General features: G+C 38.2%; 1 protein-coding gene across 26 annotated transcripts in view; it reads left to right on the top strand.

Annotated features, from left to right (window-relative positions):
• Nucleotides 1-18,050, top strand: part of HDAC9 (histone deacetylase 9) — a 919,102-nt gene that overhangs the window by 497,621 nt on the left and 403,431 nt on the right. For all 26 annotated transcript variants that reach the window (XM_012450672.2, XM_021674167.2, XM_012450674.2 and 23 more), the window contains one exon: nt 13,899-14,140. In XM_012450672.2, the coding sequence (XP_012306095.2) occupies nt 13,899-14,140 (242 nt within the window). The remainder of the gene's footprint in view (nt 1-13,898; nt 14,141-18,050) is intronic.

Here is an 18,050-nt window from a genome sequence, read left to right as displayed (position 1 = left end):
AGCAGCCGCTCTGGACAGGCCAGCCACTGCCATCATGTGTTTTCCCATTTTCTATTTTTGGTGCTAGCAAATTCAAACTTCTTAATTTACTTTTCCTGAAAAAAAGTACCAATGAGTATTTTAGCATGTCTTAAAAAAAAAATCAACTATTGGTTATTTTAGCTAAAATGTCAAAAATATCTTAATAAATAACTTTAAGAAGATTTACCTTTAATATTTACATTTATTAATTTAATTCTTTATCTTTCAAATGAAAGATTTGCTTGCAGTTTACCAGTTCTAGTGTAATTTTCAAATAATTTAATATGAAGTATTCAATCATGAGTTAGGCATTATTATTTAAATAATTCATGATGTGTCCTATGTTGGGTTATCCCTACTGAGGCAAACAGCATGAATGGGTAAGTTTTATTTTCCTCAGTGTTCTCTTACTCCATCGTGATGGTTGTCACATGTCAGCACATTGAATTTTAAAGAGATATGGTGGAGTCTAGGAAATGCAAAATGACACGTTGTGGTGGAAAACCTTTTCAGATTATTTTCAAATACTTATGCACTGTTGCCAGAAAAGCATTCACTTTATAATTTAAGTAGTAAAGCAGAATATATTTGTAATGCAAACAGTCAAAAAGCCCAGTAAGTAAGTGCTGTAGGATTTTAACTGGGTATGTGTGTATGTGAACATATACATGCAGATGTGCATGTTACTAATTTTATTTCTATAATATTTTTGTGATTATTCATTCATTCATTGATTCTACACATGCACTGAGGCCAAATTTCATGAGGCCTTACTATGTTTTCATGTTGTACTAAGCACTGGAAACGTAGTCCTTACCTTCATGAAATTTGGAGTAGTGGTAAAGATAGACAAATGAACGTTATGAAAAGAACTGCAAAATTTAATGGGAAAATTAAATAAAACTCGGAAAAAATCTATATCAAATCATGTTTTATCTAAGACATGAAGGATAAGACTAATCTTGAAAAATGGGTTAGTGTTGCGGGGGAAGTTTTAGGAAGAGAGAACATAGATGGAAAATCTGAGACCCTAAAGTGCATAGCATGTTTAAGGAACTGAAAAATCACTGTGGCTTGAGGGAGTGGAGGACAGGTAGTATTGAGGCTGGAAATACACAGAGAAAGCACCGTCTGGAGAAACAGGCCAGCCGTGTTAAAGACAGAGGCTCCACTGACGTGTGTGCTAGCCAGGAATGTAAGATGGGGGCTTTAATACAACAGCCAGCTGTGGTGGAGAGACCCTGATGGCTTTGAAAACTATTTAGGAGTAGGGACTGGGCGAGGTGACTCACGACTGTAATCCAGCACTTTGGGAGGCCGAAGTGGGCTGATCACTTGAGGGCAGGAGCTCAAGACCAGCTTGGCCAATGTTAGTGAAACCCTACCTCTACTAAAAATACAAAAATTATCCTGGCGTGGTGGTATACACTTGTAGTTTCAGCTACTTAAGAGGCTGAGGCAGGAGAATCACTTGATCCTGGGAGGCAGAGGTTGCAGTGAGCCGAGATCACACCACCGCACTCCAGCCATCAGAGTAAGACTCTGTCTCAAAAAAAAAAAAAAAAAAATTAGGAGTAGGAAAGATAATTTCTGTCAATTAGATATATGTGATAGAGAGAGGAGTCACTATCACTTCCCTGTTTCTTTTCGGTCTGCAATTATAAAAAACAGGGATACTGGAGAAAGAACAGTAAGAGACAGCTGAAGGAGAATTTCAGTAGTAGGTGTACATTTGGTGGAATAGATGTTTAAGCTGGAGAAAGAATTGTCAACATAGAGGAAGCAAAGCCCTGGGAATGGAAGAGATCTGCAGAGAGAGAGAGAGAGAGAGAGACAGAGAGAGACAGAGGCTCTTTTCCATTAGTCTCCCATTCCATGACATACTTCCACTAGACATAAACCGTAACTTCATGCCTTTATTCTACTTTAAAACATCTAATGTCAATTAGTGTTCACAATATAAGATAAGGGAAACTTACTAGTCTCATTTACATCTCACAACTAAATAGACCAGATTTTATCAGAGAATAAACCCAGAGGCTACTGAGGGGTTGAATAACTTGTTTCTCTGTAGTCTGACACTGGTGGCCATGGCTTCTTGCCCACTGCTCGTTTTGTGAAATAACCAAGTCTCCTGTCTACCTTTCTGACCTTTCTTTCCACCTAGAAGAGTCCAATCACGTGTCATTTGCAGTTTCCTTTTTGTCTCCTGTTCCTGCATACATGCTGTCCTGACCTGAGTTCACAGCTCTGTGTTTTTAGTGGTGTAGGGAGGGTTAGGCAATGTTTTTTTTTTTTTTAATCTACCTGAAATAATCAATGGCTTCTCTTCTTAAAGGTTTCTCTGTAACAAACAACTTAGGACATTATTTTGCAGTTATAGGCCTGTCTCATGCCTTTCTCCTGTTCACAAAAGCTGCTTCCTTTGCCCCACCCTGCCCAATCCCATTTTACATGTACTTTATTGTGAGCTTTGGCAAGCAGGGACCACATTATACTTTTTATTTTTGTTTCCATTATATTTAGCAGAGTAATAGCATATGCTCAAAAAATGTTTCTTGAATTAAGTTGATAAGGAAGACATGGGCAAGAAACATAGTGTAAAAGGCTAGAAGGAAACTATGTGTTAGAGATTGTGGTTTAGTCTCCAAAAAAGGTAGCAAGAGATAAGTCTAGAGCTGGAGGGGGTGCAGGCTGTCTGTGATGAAATTTGTTGGGGCAAACAGTGTTTACCATACCCAATCCATAATATATAATGTAGATAGAAAGAATGGAACCGAAAAAAAGGACTTGTTAAAAAATAAATAAAAAAGTCTTGGTAGCTGTTCCCTCTCCCCATAACACACACGTCCTCCCCACTCATGCCCCCACCTCAGCCTCTGCCTCCATCTCTACCTCCATCCTCACCAGCTTAGCTTGACCTTCAGGATTAGAATCCTAGAAATCTCTTTCCCACAGAGTGCTCAGTGGGGGGCCTAGCAGCTTCAGGGAACTGTGGGTACTTTGTGATGCCGGAGCCAGAGAAACAAGGTGGTGAGTGACCTCCACGAGTGAGGGAAAATGATTGGGCTTCGACTGGGCTTCTTCTGAGCAGTAGCGCAGGCAGAATTCACTTTCTTCGTTTCCGCCCGGTGACATCAAAGGTGTTTTGGCCTGCTGTTCATGATGACTCCTTCAGCATGTTAGCCTGTGGACAGAAGCATTAATGAGCAGAGGTGATCAGCTTTCCCCAGGTGTCACTCTTCTCAGGAGCTTTGCTCTGTAGACCAGCCCTGGAGGCCCGTTCTCCTCTCCAGAGAGATAGAGGCTTGGCCCCAGTCCCTCATCATCATATTTCAAGATGGCTAGAAGCAGCGGTTCCAAGGCCAAATTCATTATCAGAGGGAAATATAAACTAGTATGGAAGATCAAGTCTGGCTTTTTTGGGGATATTTGCCAGGCAAAGAACATAACCAATAGCAAAGAAGTGGTGCTAGCATCCTAGAATTCCAGAAAGCTAGGTATTTCTCATTGCTGTCCCAGAAAAAAAATAACTCTTTTAGATTCTTCAAGCCAGGGTTGATCTTTCAACATGAGGTTACGTATGATTAGAACAAAGACTGCAATGTGCTACTCAGGAATCTTCAGTCCTCAAGACCTCTTCAGTTTCTGTTTAGAAGGCTCCCGATGAAAACTGTAGTTAGGTTAGCAGACCAGATGACCAGCAGAATTGCATATGTGCATGCAAAGAGTTTGAGTCACAGAGTTTAAACCAGATAACTTTCTAATCGGCACTGAGTGTTGCTATAAGGAATTATTTGTTACTGATTTTGGTTTTTTGAAAAAGTACACAAGCAATAGGATAAAGCAGCACATATCTTAGAGGAGATAGTAATCTCTGGCATGACCTGATAAGTTAGCATCAGTGCATATCTTGGTATTGATCAGAGTTTCAGAGATGATATGGTATCATCATGATACATGTTAATGTAATTTAATAGGAGCAGCCTGCCATGCCAAAGATGAAAGTCTGCAACAAAGAATCAGAAAAATGAAAATGTTAAAGAATGAAATGAAATGGCGTTGAATGAAGATATCTACTCCTCTTGAAATTTTGTATATAGGGTGTTCTGCAACTGTTGTTGTGGATCACACATTAAAGAAGCCTTGAGACAGCTATTCCACAATCTTTTCTGGACCCTGAACTACTGATATTAAATACATATTTGATTGAACATTGTTAAAGCAGAATACAGTACAGAAGGCAGCCTCTTTCCATGGAGTTAGCATGCCCAAACTTTCATAGGTTTCCATGTATGAACGGAAGAAGAGAAGAAGCAGAATAGATCATCAGAGTAACATTTGTTTATCCCCAAATCCAGAAATTTTAGTTGATATGTCCAATTGCCAGTGTTGTGAACAACCATTTCCCAGGTAAAAAAAACTTAAGTATAAAGTGGCTCTGGACAGCATTGTTGATATTATAACCATGTTGTGGCCTCTGAAATTATGAATATTAACTAAAGTTGTTAAACATGATTTCAATTTTTATAGCATTATATATATATATTTTGTTGTACTTTAGGTTCTGGGGTACATGTACAGAACATGCAGGATTGTTGCATAGGTACATACATGGCAATGTGGTTTGCTGCCTCCTTCCACATCACCTCTATATGGCATTTCTCCACATGTTATCCCTCCCCAACTCCCTACCCTGCTATCCCTCCCCTACTCCCCACAACAGACCCCAGTGTATGATGCTCCCCTCCCTGTGTCCATGTGTTCTCATTGGTCAACACCTGCCTATGGGTGAGAACATGCAGTGTTTGATTTTCTGTTCCTGTGTCAGATTGCTGAGAATGATGGTTTCCAGATTCATCTATGTCCCTACAAAGGACACGAACTCATCATTTTTTATGGCTGCATAGTATTCCATGGTGTATATATGCCACATTTTCCTTGTCCAGTCTATCCTCGATGGGCATTTTGGTTGGTTCCACAACTTTGCTATTGTAAACAGTGCCTCAGTGAGCATATGTGTGCATGTGTCTTTATAATAGAACAATTTATAATCCTTTGGATATATACCCAGTAATGGCATTGCTGGGTCAAGTGGAATTTCTATTTCTAGGTCCTTGAGGAATCGCCACAATAGTACCTTTTTAAATGGAAAACCTAACTAAATAATTGGCATATACGAATTATGCCAATGAGATTTTCTGTGTGTGTGTGTGTGTGTGTGTGTGTGTGTGTGTGTGTGTGTGTGTGAGAGAGAGAGAGAGAGAGAGAGTGAGAGAGAGAGAAAACCTATTATTTTGAACTACTGTTTTGAGAAGGGCCATATGGTTGTACATGCACAAAACTGTGCATTCTTAAAATTTTTCCATACATGGAGTTTGCAAGTTTTTTACTTAAAACGTTAAAATAGATGGTATCTTGTTTAAGGCAGCTGATAAAGTAGCCACCAAAGAGTCTAGTTTTTGAACATGTGAAAATTCTGTTTAATTATGATATGAATATCAGCATCTAAAGTGAAGAATTAATAAATACTCCATGGTAACTAGAGTATCCTTAGTATTCTGAATGAACTCTTTAATGACCCTTGAATTTAAAAATATTTGTTACAGAAATTTAAAGCTAAACATGAATGTTTATTCCTCAAATAAATGTAATTACTATAAACACCTATATGTTTTCGGATTTTGTTTTTATTTTGAAATGAGAGCTCTTTCATTCACAAGTTCATTTAAAACTAAAATGTTTCTTAAAAATCATGGGAATTTATAAACATTAAAAAGAAGGAATAACTATTGAACAAATAAGACAGACACTGTCAAGAATGGATGGGACTTTGTAAGGTGATAATTAAGACTAATTAATATATATGTGGAAATGTTCAGACTGGGCATTTGATATATGATAATATGAATAATGGAAATATAGTAAATATGGCATACATTTGCATTTATTTGCAACCTCAGTAAGCAAGGTAAGTTCAAATAAATCTAGCTATGTCAGAGTCCTTTTCTTACATGTGTCATGAAGTCTTGAGATAAGTTTAAAAAACATGTTTTATTTACAACTAATGTGAATGTTAATATTTGCTGTTGTCAGTTTCCTTCTAATTTAACATATCCATAACTGGCCAAGTGTTCTAAGAAATTTTGGGGAATTTGCATGTTCTCAGACGAGGAATGTTGTGAACAGAGACGATTCCCTTTATCCACTGTTAAAAATGGTGGTTAATTTCTCCTTGTAAGTTGATGATTTCTGTTTATGATAATATGGCGGCTGTGGATAATGCCCTTTCTTAAACATACTGGGATATAAAAGTGACCATAACTTGTTGAAACTCAGCCCTGGTGTTGTGTTACTATTATTTCTCCTGGGGAGACTTATTAGCCTGTCACAAAAGATGTAAGAAAAATCCAACATTCCTTTTGGAATATGATGAGCCTTTGTCACCCACAATGCAATTAATGTTAAAAATAGAAAGAATGGCTATGATATGATTATGATTAGGCAGAGATGAGCTATTGTCCAAGTAACAGGAACTAATCTAGCAGGCCAAAGATGACCTACACAGAACCATCAGTGTGCTGATTGCCATTTCTCTCTGAGTTTGATGAAATATTCATGCCTTTGCTCTCCTCTCTGCAAGCACTATTGATTTCTTGTATAAACGCTGCTATATTTAGTCTAGACAAATGGAATGTGGATTGCTGCTGAATAAATTGGATGAAAGACTGGGATCTTGCCTGCCACTTTCTCTCAGTCTTGGGCAATTATTTATAATCAAGAGCAGTTTTTGTAAGTTGAGGGTGATTTTTCACAATTTAGTGATTACTCTTTGAACAAAGGCAAACAGTTAGACACAATCATTTCTGTTGGGATAGCAGGTTAAGAAGTCAAATTACCCTTTTTTACAGTAACTGTTTCAGAAACTTGTAGTACTTTTTTTCTTGTCTTTAAAAAAAATTTTTTTTTTGAGGTTTGATGTTTGTAGTTCATAGATAACAAGAATGCCAGCAAGAAGAGACCTCAGGGGCTCTTGAATTTTTACATTTTTGTCTTTATAGGGTTAAGTTCTGACCTTTGTTTATTGGGATTTCCATGTAAAAGCTGAAGGATATAGCTTGGCTTTTTTAATGTAAAAATGAAATATATCATTAACTGCCATTGCTTTTGGTTGGGATTATGACAGCTTGTTAAGTTGATGTTAAAAATATCATGTTATTCCAGAGCCTTGACTGAAAGTTCTACGTTGGGTGCAGCAATTAAGATCTTTCTTACAGGCCATCATTCTAATTTGCGTCTGAACTTGTCATGATTAATTTCTTTCCTTTCACCAATATCATGTTTGAGAAGCCATTGTCCACCAAACTATCATTCATTCATAAATTATTTTCCCATTTCCATTAAAGTGACACATAAAGTACCATCGTGCAAACTTATGGTCAAGCCACGGCGACATAACCAATGTTAGCGACCCAAGATTGGTGTCCGTCTACATGCACAGCCACGTGCACATGGACATTCAGTTCAGATGACAAGCAAGGACATTTAATGTTTTAGTATATGAAGCCTTAACATTGTAGACAGAATTTCTCTTAGCCTTTGTTTACTCACTGAAAATAGCTCTTAAATTCACATGGAAAATTAACTTAGTAGTTCCCAAACTGGAATCTGCTCATCTAAGTTAGTTACTTACAGTAATAGAGCATTAGATGCAGTTTGGAAAAATACAGAAAAGTAAAGAGCATATCATTCATATTTCCATCCATAATATAGCCATCTTCTGTTCTCTACATCACCAGTCATTGCTATTAGAATTTAAGAACTAATATGATGTAAAAACCGTGGTAGAGTCTGTACTCGATAAGGGAGGAAGTTTTTGTCTATTTTTTAAGTACCAAACCCCAACATCTAGAATGAAGCCTGGGACTTTAAGCAGCTCAGTAAGTACATTTCGACTACATTAATTATATGTATATATTTTAAATGGTTGTCATAGGGTAAATATAACTTTTAACTTTTTTCATTTAATGTAACAAACTTTTTAATGTTCCCACAAACATTATTTTTAATGAATGCATAGTTTTTCTACCAAATGGATGTGACAAATTTTGCTGAGACATTTCTGTAACCGGGGTTTTTTTTTTGAGTGCCGGTGAGGCACAGCTTTTGTGGGATTTTGGCCTTCAACCTTTTAAAGAATAAGTGGTGGGGCTGCTGCAGGTGCGCTGTATGCTCGTAAAAGTAAATATTGGACACAAGAAGTGTTGCAGAAAGGTGATTTTATTTAGGTAGAGAAAAGAGAAGGAAAGGAGAAGAAGAGAAAGACTTCCACGAAGAGTGTGGAAGGGGATTCCAGAGGGGAAAATCCCAGAGGGGAAAGGGAGCTGCCACCGTGTGGGAGGGGATTTCAGAAAGCTGGAAATCCAGCGTGGGTGAAGGAGCAGAGGAATTAATCCTGGGAGAAATTCCCACCTTTCCAAGTTTTTTTAGCCAATGAAAGGAGTTTCTTAGAACTTCCACTGGAGTGATTGACTTTTAGTTTCTTCCTACGCCTGCAAAATTTAAACATAAACCGTTAAAACTCCTGGATGGAGAGAAATGGGAGTGGGGCATGGTGCTGGGAAATTCTTGCCCTTAAAACTACACCCCCTCGTGGACTCGGAAAGAGAACATATTTTCTCATTCTCCACTCTGAACAAGAAAATTCAACTTCTGTTGGAATAGGGGCGTTGATTTTCTTTAACTACTTTTTGCTGAAATGGGGCATAGAAGGGCCCCTGCAGTTGAGTTTTTTTTCAGAGGGGGCCTTTTAGGGGTACGGGTCGATTTACGGGTTCACGATAGAGCTTACTTAAAGCTAAGGACATCCAGGGTTCCAGCAGCAGGATTAATTGTGACCTTATGGTTTTATAAGAAATGAATATGACCAGGTGGTTAAAGATGAGAGGCCCAGAGTTATAAACGAGCCTAGGAGAGAACAGAGCCACATTCTTGAAGGTCTTTAGCCCCGTTTTTGATTGATTCCTGAGTTTTATGCTTAAAACAACATTTAACTGGTTTACGAAATAGCAGCATTTTTTGTAGAAAGAAACAGGTTTCCCTCATCTCTGTTGTTAGCAGATTTAGGGCCCTTTTATTTTTAAAGCTATGGCAGCTAAAGAGTTAAGTTGGTTTGCAGAGAGAGCTGCTTTTTGCAGAGAGAATTAGCAAATCTTTTTTTGTTAATTTACTTCTGAGATAGCTTATAGTAACTGAATAGAGATAGTAATTTTTCTAATACCAGCACCAAGTTTTCAGGGCAGGAGAGAAATACTGAGAAGGCCATGCCAGTGCCCAGGAGAAGACTGGCTTCCTGGACCTTTATGGCTAGCTTTACCTGGGGCTTTGTGAGGGTGACGGCTTGTGCTGGCATGTATTCCGGGCATTCTTAATCCTGCCATTGGGTTATCTGGTTAGACACCTCAGGCCCAGGGGACCTTGGTTTCCAGGGACAGTGTGCTTTCCAGTGATTCCATTGGCACAAGTGGGCATGGATGAGGTGGTGGTTTATTCTTCTGGGGACAGTTTTTTACAACATGTCCCTTCAGACCATACTGGTAACAAGTTCTGCCAGACTGGCAGCTAACCTGACACCTTCCCTCATTTGAGCCCCTGGGGTCTGATTGCCTGAAGGCCATAACTTAGGTAGCAGCCTTTTTCTGATTTCTCCTGATTCTTTTGACTTGTTTATCTTGGTTTTTATTATAAAACACCAAGGTTGCCTGGTTCAGCAATGATTTTAGACTCTGCTTTGGTCCCAAGGCCAGCTTCTGAAGCTTTCTCCTGATGTCTGCTGCTGACTGAGTAATAAACTTGTCCTTTAGTATTAACTGACCCTTAATAGAGTCTGGTGACAGGAAAGTGTACTTTCTTCAAGCCTCTTGAAATTGCTTAAGGAAAGCTGTTGGGTTTTTTTCCCTTCCCTTTGGAGGTTAGGTTTTTTCACTCAGCAGGGAGTATTTTGACCACTTTGTTCGGCAGAGAAAGATGAGCCGCTTCTTCTTTAAAAGTTTCGTGTTAAATTGGTCTCAGTTTTCCAGTATACATTTTAATGGGGACTTGAGCTTGGGAATAGAAGCACCCATTTGAAATTGAACACAAGGGATGCCTGCATCCCCGGTTAAAAAATTTCAGCCGCTTTGACCTGAGGCATCCCCCAGGTAAAATGGATACTGAAATGAAACGTTTTCAGTCAGTACCCCGAAATTTTGTGTGCCCAAGATGTGTGATTCATCTTATTAGAGGACTCTCCATGAACCGGGTTCCAATTACGACCTACCAGCATTGTGGACTTATGCCCATGGCCTCCCATGACCTTTAGTGACCACCATAGAGGCATGGAACAAAATAAGCTATTGGGTTGGGTGTTAAACATACCAACGAGCTCTGACGAGGCCAGTGAGGATCAGGAGATGGGTACCAATATTTCTAGCAAAGGTCCAATTTGCAGGCCAATTTTTAAAACTGCCCTAGAAGGGTAAACTTTTAGGGAGGAGTTATTAGAGCACACAATTTAAAGAAGCAGGCTGGGCCTCTACAGCTGCCCTGCCCATTTTGAGTGCCCGCCTCCTGCTGGAGGAGAAAGTTTGCCATGCCCCTGCTTGGGGACCTGTGGCCGCCAGGTTGCTGGGACTATATGCGTGCCCTGGGCCACTCCCCCAGCCCTCCCCACAGAGGGACCCACGCCGGCATGCGAGCACCCCAGGGGAAGTCCTTGTTCTGTTCCTGACTGGTTTTTTTAATGAGCTGCATTTTGCAGTTTTATGCTGCCCCCAACTAGGGATTCCAATGTGCTGGACAGTGAGCAAGCGAATCAGCAAAAGCATTTTCCGCGTGGAGCTTCCCTACGTGCTGCTGCTTTGCTCAGAGCCTCTGCGCCTGGTGGGACGCACCTTGCCCCGCAGCTTTTCTCCCTGCCCGCTGTGCTGCAGCTTACTGCAGGGCTGGGCTTTGGGCGGCTCTAGTTCCCATTTCGGCCAGCAAGGAGTGAAAGGCCTGGGGGCGGGGGAGCGCACTTGCTCCACCCTGCCTGTTCCGGAGCCTAACACCTGTCCACACCTGTGCACACCTGGTTCTACCCCTGGTACAAACAGAGCATTTGCTTGTCCCATCTCCCACAGGTTTTTGCCCAGAGAAGCATCAGAGAGAGAGAGAGAGAAAGAGAGAGAGAGAGGAAAGAGAAAGAAAGAAAAAACGCTTGGAAGAAAAGGTGTGCTTTTAGTCCCGCCCCACCGCAGCTGGGCGCCAGTTTCCTGCAGCCCCGCCTCCTGCGACTGCCTTAGGTGTTTTTAAAGAGACAGGACAGAAAGCAAGTGAGGAGGGTCCAACATTTTCACTTACCCCTCCAAAGTTTTCCTTGTTACACTCCTTTGCCCCACTTTGGGCGCCAACTCTGTAACCGGGTTTTTTTTCTCGAGTGCCAGTGAAGCACAGCTCCTGTGGGGTTTTGGCCTCCAACCTCTTAGAAAGAGTAAGCAGTGGGGCCGCTGCAGGTGCACCATATGCCCATAAAGTAAATATTGGACCCCAGAGGGGTTGCAGAAAGGCGATTTTATTTAGGTAGAGAGGAGAGAAGGAAAGGAGAAGAAGAGAAAGGCTTCCACGAAGAGTGTGGATGGGGATTCCAGAGGGGAAAATCCCAGAGGGGAAAGGGAGCTGCCACCATGTGGGAGGGGATTCCAGAAAGCTGGAAATCTGGCAAGGGTGAAGGAGCAGAGTAATTTATCCTGGGAGAAATTCCCACCTTCCCAAGTTCCTCTGGCCAATGAAAGGAGTTCCTTAGAACTTCCACTGGAGTGACTGACTTTTAGTTTCTTCCTGCGTCCACTAAATTTAAACATAAACCATTAAAACTCCTGCATGAAGGGAGATGGGAGTGGGGCATGGTGCCGGGAAATTCTCGCCCTTAAAACTACACCCCCCCATGGACCCGGAAAGAGAACACATTCCCTCATTTCCTTGTAGTTGATGATTTCAATAATAATAATAGAAACCTGGTAAATAATATGACATTGAAATTTTTTTTTTCTATTCAGTATTATCTCCTGGATATATAATCCTAGAGTTGACAAACCTGAATTAAATGGTAGAAATATGTAACACCTCTTGATACATATCACCAAATTGGTTTTGCATAAGTTTTGTACCAATTTACAGGTCCACTTGCAATAAATAATTGTCTCTTTGATCATACGCTTAGCCTGTACAATGGGGCACTGTACAAACATGTATATACATGAGTCATACGTATGATAATAATTAATGATGCTCCATTTTGGTTTATAATTTGCAATTTTTTACTAGTGAGCGTGATCTTCAGTTGTATTATTTGTTTCGATCTAGACATTTTACTGCTTTTATTTGCTAATATTTAGTAGAAATTACATGCCATTCTATTGTTATATTTGTTCCTAATATTTTTGTTTTGTTAGCTACTTATTAATGATTTAATATATAAGAAATTTCTAGTTTTATATAATAAAAAAGCAAAAACAAAGCATCCGTTAAGGGATGTGCTACGTGCCATTAGTACTTACTGTTACTATCTCCAGGTTACAGATGAGGGAACAGAGGCCTAGGGAAATTAATAACATCCTCGAGGTTACACACATCAAAGAATCAAATAAGCTAGATTATAGAGCAGAATTTGCAAATTGGTACATGTAAAGATCGAAGCATTTTGTTTGGTTCCTGTAGTGCTTGAAGCTTTTGAAGTGCCTAGTGCTGTGACCCATGCCTAAATCTCAGAATTTGGGAGGATCACTTGAGGCCAGGAATTCAAGACTAGCCTTGGCAACATAGTAAGATACCACCGCATCTACCACTGCGCTGATCCCAGCTGTATGAAAAAAATAAGAAAAACAAATATAGCTGGTGATGGTGATATGCACCTGAAGTCCCACATATTCGGGAGGCTGAGGCAGAAGGAGCCCTTGAGTCAAGAAGTTCTAGGCTGCAGTGAGCAATGATTGTACCACTGCACTACAGCAAAAACTACTAAAAATAGATAATAGATATAAAATTCTTAGCAAAAACTAAGACTTTTTATATCTACTTTTTATCTAATTTAATTTGTATAAATTTAAATATCATCTATAGTTATTCTCAGATCATCAAATATTTTTTACTCCAATAGTTTGATTAAATACTTGTTTTAAATTTCCTCATACTTTTTCCACCTTGTTTATTTTAGGAACGAGGTAACTGAGATACAGATTATTACTATTTGAACATCAACACTTAGAAACTTGGCTACTTTCACTCTTTGAATGTTTGGATCTGGCAACCATAGCTGTGGTTAATCACCATTTTCCACATTTTAGTATGCAGTTTTGTATTCTGTCTTTGGCACATCCAATAGTGCTGCAAATACATTATATTACAAGCTTTACTTTGTAAAGTTGAAGATACCTTCTGACTCTCATCACAAAGGAAGATGTTAAGTGTACAAATTTAGTCATGGTGGAAGTTCTCTCTTAGGACATCTTTCCCTCAAATTCTATATATTTTTTTGTCTTCGTTGACTTGATTTTTGTTAGTGGTTCGGTAGAATAAGTTTTATGAATGACTGATACCAATGAACAATTGAAGTCATCTGTTTGTAAAAGGGAATTGTGGAAGAGTCATGGCAGAGTACAAATTACTGAATGAAAATTATATGGCCCATTTATCAAAACTAATGTACAAATGACTTTGTATCATCACTGTAAAGAATGGCTAGAATCATTGACACGTTATAATGTCTTATACTTTTTATTTGTTTCCAAATCAACGTGCTAATTTCCACTCCTCTATTACCCTCTGCAACCGGTTTCCTTTTTTTTTTTCTGGTTCTTTAGTGGATGTGAAGTCAGAAGTTCCTGTGGGCCTGGAGCCCATTTCGCCTTTAGACCTAAGGACAGACCTCAGGATGATGATGCCTGTGGTGGACCCTGTTGTCCGTGAGAAGCAATTGCAGCAGGAACTACTTCTTATCCAGCAGCAGCAACAAATCCAGAAGCAGCTCCTGATAGCAGAGTTTCAGAAACAGCATGAGAACTTGACACGGCAGCACCAGGCTCAGCTTCAGGAACATATCAAGGTAGCAAATGCTTCTTTGTCTGTGACCTCACTCAGCAGTCTGCACCGTGGTGGGCATCAGCATTGCCCATGGGAACACTTTGTGGGTAGATTCACTGTGATTAAGACCTGGATATATGGCTTGAAGGGAATTGTGATTTTACTAGTGAAAATTTGGGGTAAGTACCTGTTAAAAACCTGTTTTGCTTCTTAGAGGGGCCTTCTTTATCCTTAGCACATGGAATCAATAGTAGGGAATAGTAACTTTCCATCCTAATTTTAGATTTTCTCCTACATGATTTTGTCATTTGCCCCATTGCTCTCCACCAGAAAGAAGCATGAGCCCAGAAGAACCATTTTCTATCTCTGAAGAGTCTCCATATACTATTTGTGAGAAAGGATAAATTAGTCTCTTATATGAAGAGAGCTGTTTTTGGGAAAAAAAATATGGTATATAAGTAGATGTTCCGAGTATGTCCTTACCTTCCTCATAGAAAAAAATCTCATAATGTATACATTCAAAATAATTGTATAATACAAAGCTTAAGGGAGTTATAAATGAAGAAACTGGTACAAATATTTCTATAGACTGTAGATAAGAATTTATTGAAAATATTTGAGAGTAGTTGACATTTTGAGACTAAAGTTGTTTAAATTATTCTAGCACAAATATATCCATTATCCAGAATTTTTTATGATAGCTCATTTTATTATCAGATAATTCTAGATGTGTCTGTTTTTATTTTTTCTTTTGTATCCTCAGAGATAAATATTAGTTTAGCTCTATTTGTAAAATATCTTGCAACTTTTTGACAGACAGTTGAAACAAGGCTATTTTAGTCTGACTAAGTAGATATTTAATTTAAATTTATTATGACAGTGAGATAAAGGCAGTAGATTTACAATAAAAACTTTATTTTTATATCCAGCTCTTTCAAAGATGACAAATATTTGCTAATTTATGAATGAAATAAGTTCTGTTATATCATACTTTACTATTTTGTATTATAGGAACTTAATTAATTACTTGAATATCAAATACAAACACATCAATATAGAATTAATATAGATAACTAATGTTAATAGTATATAATTTTACCACATTAATATGACAGTTTCTAAGAAGGTAAAACTGCTATCTTCATCTCTGTATTACTTGGTTTATAAGATGTTTTTTAATCTTGGAAGGCACTTACTATCTTATATTCCTAAAAAGGCTCTTTGACATGTAGTATGAAATATAATTTTTTCTTTACTAGTGAACTTTCCTAAAAGAACTCTTGCATATTATTGATGTATAAAATGCCTTAAAATAGGAGTATTTTTCTTTGTCCCAAATGGAATCAGTAGCTCATGGCTACATTTTGAAGTATAGATAGCCTTTCTTTAGTTTTTAGACTTATTTTTAAGTGAATACTGAAGCCTTATTTCAATTTGACCTTTGAAACAATAATAGAAACAGCGATGTCTAGATCTGGTTGTTTCCTTCCCGCATGTTAGGACGGCAAAGAGGAATGAGTAAAATTTACATTTTTCCCCATACTTTAAGATTTAAGGAACTGTGTAGTTCATTTTGCTGCTTTATGTGAGTCACGTTTCCCTAAATACAGGGCAATACTGCTAAGTTACTGCTTTAGATACTTCTTTTCATTTCTGTTGATGCCTTTTATAGCTATAAAATCAATGTGAATTGTTTAGAAAGAAATTTATTGCTTAATTTTACTCAAAAGGTAATAGTAGCAAGTAGATAATTCGTTGTTCATTTGTCACAAACAAAACAATAGTGCGGGTTTATTGACATCTGGAAAATGTTGTAAAACTGGCTCTTGTGAGAAAAAAGGGTTGTGAGATGGCTAAGAAAAATTTAGCTTTTAAATCATTTTACAAAGTAATTACATTGTTTTCTTAGAAACTGAAGACATAATTAAAATTTCCTTTTCAGATTAGGAAGTTTATTGTTTTTTAAAATTTTTATTTTGTTTTGTTTTGTTGTATTTTTTATGGGTAAGGCTGAAAGTTGATGCTTTTCATTAAGATTTTATTTTTATGGGAAAGATACAGTGCACAATGCTTTATTTATATTAGCTTTTTGAATCTTTGGCTTCTGTAATAATCAATATTTGTTGAGTTAGATTCTGTTATCCCATTTTTCCACCTGGTAAACTGAGGTAGAGGCAATAATGTTATCTTTTCAACGTTACACAGCCAGTAAGTGGTTGCTCCAAGATTTACAGTCTTGTCCTGTCTGTCTGCCTCCAAAGCTCTTAAGTTGCCATGCCTTTCTCATGTGCCAGAACATGTAGAAATAGAGGGCTAAAGTTTTATTTCTATTGTTTTAAACCTAATTCATGCACTCTTTGATAATAAATAGTAGCTTGGTAATTAAATTGTGTGCTTTTCTAGATTCCTATGAAAGATTAAAGTTCAAATATATTGGGGTGTTGGGTGAAGCACCAATTTTTTTTGACCAACTCAAGCATCTGTATAGAATTTAACAGTAAGGCAGAGTTTAAGCATTCCTCCTGCTACAATATTATTTTGTTACAATGGAATAACTTCCATTAAGGGACTGGTGTATTGAAGCCAAAACACCAACGATTTTAATACGAAGACTAGCCAGAAATGCTTCCAACGATGTCCTCTGGGAGTAATAAGGCTGCTGTGGTTGACATGCAGAGTTAGCTTCCTTTTGCTCCAGAGTAACTCTGATGCCATTCTATATAATAGCTTTTTATTTTTGTTCTATTACTTTTTGGTATAAAATCAAGAGTTTTAGGCACGTATCTAATTTAAAAAACAAAGTTTACTAACTTTATTAGTACTGAAAATTACAAACACATGTTAAGTATCCCTTATCTGAAATACCTGGGACCAGAAGTATATCATATTTTGGATTATTTTCTGGATTTGGGAATATTTACGTATCTGTACATAATGAGATATTTTGGAGATGGGACTCAAGTCAAAATATAAAATTCCTTTATATTTTATATTCATCTTATACACATAGGCTGAAGGTAGTTTTATACAATAATAGTTTTGTGCTTTAAACAAAGGTATGTTGGACCATCAAAAAGGAAAACTGTCAGTCTCAGCCACCCATGTGGACAATCTCTGGTTGTTTGGCATCACTAGCATTGCTGTGTCTGAATGTGAAAAACATGCCATTGGCACGTCTGGCCCACACACATGCCATTTGTTACCTTTTGTGGGTGTGCTTATGTGGGAGAATTGGGTGTGTGTGAAAAAAATACATTGCAGCCAAAAGGGGGCCGGAAGGGTCTTTCTTCCCTTGGTGAAGTTGACTAAACTTCGTGTTGTGTGCCTGCGTTTTGACTGGAACTCATCACATGCGGTCAGGTATGCAATTTTCCACTCGTGGCATCATGTCAGTGCTCAAACAATTTCAGATGTTGGAGCATTTAGGATTTGGGATTTTCAGATTAGGGATGCTCAACCTGTAATAATAATAATAATTAAAATCAGTACGGTTCAAACTTAAAAACTAAATTTTATGGCTTTATGAATATGTGGCCAAAGAGAGATTATTCTCTCTCATATATGAGGAACTATGGCTGCAAGTAGTTTAGTAACTTGTCCAGATTTCCTCTTTACTAATGTCAGAATCGCAGTAGAACGCAAGGTCTTTAATTACTCCTCAGTGAGCACATTTACTATAGTTAATAGATATATATTTCTCAGTCTGAAAGGAAATGGACATCTCAAAACAGCTATTAAAAAAGAATGCTTCAGGCTGGGCAAGGTGGCTTATACCCGTCATCCTGGTATTTTGGGATGCCAAATCAGAGGATCACTTGAGGCCAGGAATTTGAAACTAGCCTGGGGAACATTGCAAGACTTTGTCTCCACTAAAAATAATAATTAAAACAAATTTTAGTTGGGAGTGGTGGTATATGCCTGTAATCCTAGCC

The sequence above is a fragment of the Aotus nancymaae genome, unplaced genomic scaffold (genome assembly GCF_030222135.1).
Source record: "Aotus nancymaae isolate 86718 unplaced genomic scaffold, 86718_ANA_hifiasm-v0.15.2.pri h1tg000025l, whole genome shotgun sequence".
NCBI classification, from domain to species: Eukaryota; Metazoa; Chordata; class Mammalia; order Primates; family Aotidae; genus Aotus; species Aotus nancymaae.
The sequence above is the reverse complement of the archived record's forward strand: the minus strand, read 5'-3'. Positions and strand labels throughout refer to the sequence as shown.